Raw genomic sequence first — 3,302 nt, forward strand, 5'->3', positions numbered from 1 at the left:
TTGAAAATATATTTTAAAAATAAACCAACCAAATATATTTTCATTATTTTTGATATTTAAAAATAATCTTCTTTTCACAAACCAATTACATTTTTTAAAATATGAAAAAGTTAAAAACAAATTATTTTCAAAAAATAAAAATAAAAATAAAAAATATTTTCACAAACCAATCATTCTTTACAAATTTTTAATATTTTTTCACATCTGTTAGAAATATTTGAAATTGCATTGGCAAAAGCTAAAAAAAATGAGACAGCCTATGTAAAAGATAGTATAACAGTTGGCATATATGAATAGTTCAATACTAAAGTCTAAACCCCCTACGAAGTGAAGTGAAGAAGATAAAGAGCACCAAAAACTGAAGAACAGATTTTATTTGTTGGCAGCAACAGAGTGTAACAGACTGAGCAACAAACGAAGACTGAAGATATGCCTTCTCTGTCTATCTTCCCGTCACTGCCATCGCTTCAAAACCCTAACTTGGAGCATGCCCACCTCTTCAAATCCATCGGAACCCTAAATTTCAGTTTAACTTCACGAACAGAGTGTCACTGCCACTTCTCGCACCACTTCAAAGCCACTCTCTCTCTTCTCTCTAGGGTACAGAACCATAGAATCCCGTCCCGGAGGATACACTGCAAAGTCTTGAAGGATCCTGGGGAAGAGGTTAAGGTGGTTTTGGACTCCGACGGCGGAGGTGGCGGCGGCGGCGACGACGATGGCGATGGTGGGGATAAGAGAGAGGTTAAGAAGAAAGAAGGGTCTTCGGGGCCCTTGCCAGAATGGTTGAATTTCAATTCCGATGACGCAAAGACGGTGTTCGCGGCTCTGGCTATATCGCTTGCGTTTCGTGCGTTCGTGGCTGAGCCGAGGTACATTCCTTCGCTGTCAATGTATCCTACCTTTGATGTTGGAGATCGAATTGTTGCTGAAAAGGTAGTAACTTCGTTGCTATATTTTAGGAGTTTCACAATGATGTGCTTGAACTTGTAATAAGCTTTGCATTTTAACTGCCCCAACTATAATTATTGACAAGAAAACTTTACAAAACAACGGCTTTAAGTTAAGTTTTCCTCTTTCATTCTGTAATTTATCACCAGTTACCTAGTTGGAATTTAGTGCCTTATAGCATATAGGGAGCCTGGCAGGCACAGGTAACATGGAAGCTTAGTCATCTTACATACTAAGTTTGGAAATTTATGGTGTAAACATGTTTTTGTTTATAGAAGTTCACGATGCAATATGCATTAATTAGTAAAATTTAATATGCTGGTAACTTGATTGATTTTCTGTTGAAGCAGAATAATTTTTGCTGAGGTGTTTACTAATAATAGTAGATGGATTCACGACTTGTGAGTACATGTTGAATGCAATGAGATTATGTTAAGTTGACAACTGCAACCCCAAACACAAAAAAAAAAAAAAGGTGAATGCTAAGCTGATGGTCTCAAAAGTTGGAACAATACCATATATATATAGGCTATCTTCAATAGATTTGGACACAGATGTAATGTGTTGAAGTTACTCTATGTAAACATCTTCCTTTTTTTCAGGTTTCATACTACTTTAGAAAGCCATGTGCAAATGACATAGTGATATTCAAAAGTCCTCCAGTCCTTCAAGAAGTTGGATATACTGATGATGATGTTTTCATAAAACGGATTATTGCAAAGGGAGGTGATATTGTGGAGGTAGATTTTTGAGATTGACACTCCCATTGCTTAATGATGGTCTTTCATTGTTTGTTCAATATCTGGTATATCTTGCAGTGTTCTACTTTGTGACCAAACAACCTATTTAGCTTACTATGTATACTGTGTTTTCTACGTGTATTTCCATCAATAGCCTTAATGTTTCTTGACGACTGTAGGATCTTGCAGTTAGTATTCAGTTACAACCTAGGCTTGAGAACTTGTCTTTCTTTTTTTTTTTGAATCATATTCTTGGTCTCTTAAAGGCTGACAACTGAATCATTGCAGGTTCGCAAAGGTCGTCTCATAGTTAACGGGGTTGAGAGGAGTGAAAAGTTCATCCTTGAACCACCTTCTTATGAGATGAAGCCCACGGTAAGTTCCCCCTTCTGCATTAAAACTCGGTTCTCTGAGACTCCTTCTATCCCTTTGTGCAATGTGGTATGCTAAGAGTACTGGGGACTAATCACTGCATCATCTTTGGAATATAAGAGAGTGATTGGCATCCTTATGCAGAAGGCGGCATATTTGTTTCCGGCCTAACTAATTTCTATCATTGACTACTGTTAATTGACCTTGCATTTCATTAACTGATGATATTGTTCTTGCAGCGTGTTCCGGAAAACTACGTCTTTGTGATGGGGGACAACCGCAATAATAGCTATGATTCCCATGTGTGGTAATGTTCACAAATCAGAATAATGCATATGCATACTATCTGGCTAGTGACTATTGTTATTTCCTTTCTTGTTCCTTAAATGTTGGTGTGATTTGGTTTTGTTAGGGGTCCGTTGCCAGCCAAGAATATCATCGGAAGATCAGTGTTCCGATACTGGCCTCCAAATAGAATAGCCGGCACTGTTTCGGAGGATACATGTCCCGTTGAAACCAAGCAGGACACAACTACTCTAGTTTCTTCTCAATGATGCCCACTTTAACTGAAAGGATATTGTGAATTTTGTAATTTTTGTATCCTATGTATTCTCAGTACATCAAATCTTATTTATGTATTCCTATGTATCCTATTAGTTGGAGAAGGAAAGAAACGAGTAATTGACAAACTTTTCTAAAACATTTTGTGTTTTTCATTTCTGTTGTTATTCTGCAATTCACACTGCAAGAGTAAGTGGTACAAGTTGAAATCCAATGCTAATTAACTAGTCAAGATTTTAACTCATTTGAGAAACCAAGTCATGATTGTCAACAAGCCAATATGGCTCTACTTCCCTATCATTCCATGAACACACGGAACAAGCTGAAATTCCAAAATTGCAAAATCAGCCCTACTTATGAAATAGAAAATCATTGAAATTTCCCTTAAGTTGGAATGGAACATCCTCTTCTCTCTTCTCCTTAAACATTAAACATTTTTTAATTCTTTATTTTATAGTACACATTATAACTTCTCATATATTCGAATATAAGGGAACATATTCGAAAGTGCTTTGTGTACTATATTTGAAACTCTAAATGTCAAAAATAAGATCATATTGAATTGTATAAATTAAACAATGAAATATATAATTGAATATATGTCGTTACGTATGCCATTGTTAACATACATGGAAGAGATGAGTAATTCGAATACAACCTATTTAATATTTCAAGTTT

General features: G+C 35.9%; 1 protein-coding gene across 1 annotated transcript; it reads left to right on the forward strand.

The window, feature by feature from the left end:
• The first annotated feature begins 300 nt into the window (after positions 1-300).
• Positions 301-2,866, forward strand: LOC107478617 (chloroplast processing peptidase). Its single transcript, XM_016098752.3, has 5 exons — positions 301-936; positions 1,554-1,691; positions 1,980-2,066; positions 2,303-2,370; positions 2,476-2,866. The coding sequence occupies exons 1-5, from the start codon at positions 430-432 to the stop codon at positions 2,615-2,617; spliced, it is 942 nt and encodes a 313-aa protein (XP_015954238.1). The 5' UTR covers positions 301-429; the 3' UTR covers positions 2,618-2,866.
• The last annotated feature ends 436 nt before the right edge of the window (positions 2,867-3,302 follow it).

The sequence above is a fragment of the Arachis duranensis genome, chromosome 3 (assembly GCF_000817695.3).
Source record: "Arachis duranensis cultivar V14167 chromosome 3, aradu.V14167.gnm2.J7QH, whole genome shotgun sequence".
Classification (NCBI taxonomy): domain Eukaryota; kingdom Viridiplantae; phylum Streptophyta; class Magnoliopsida; order Fabales; family Fabaceae; genus Arachis; species Arachis duranensis.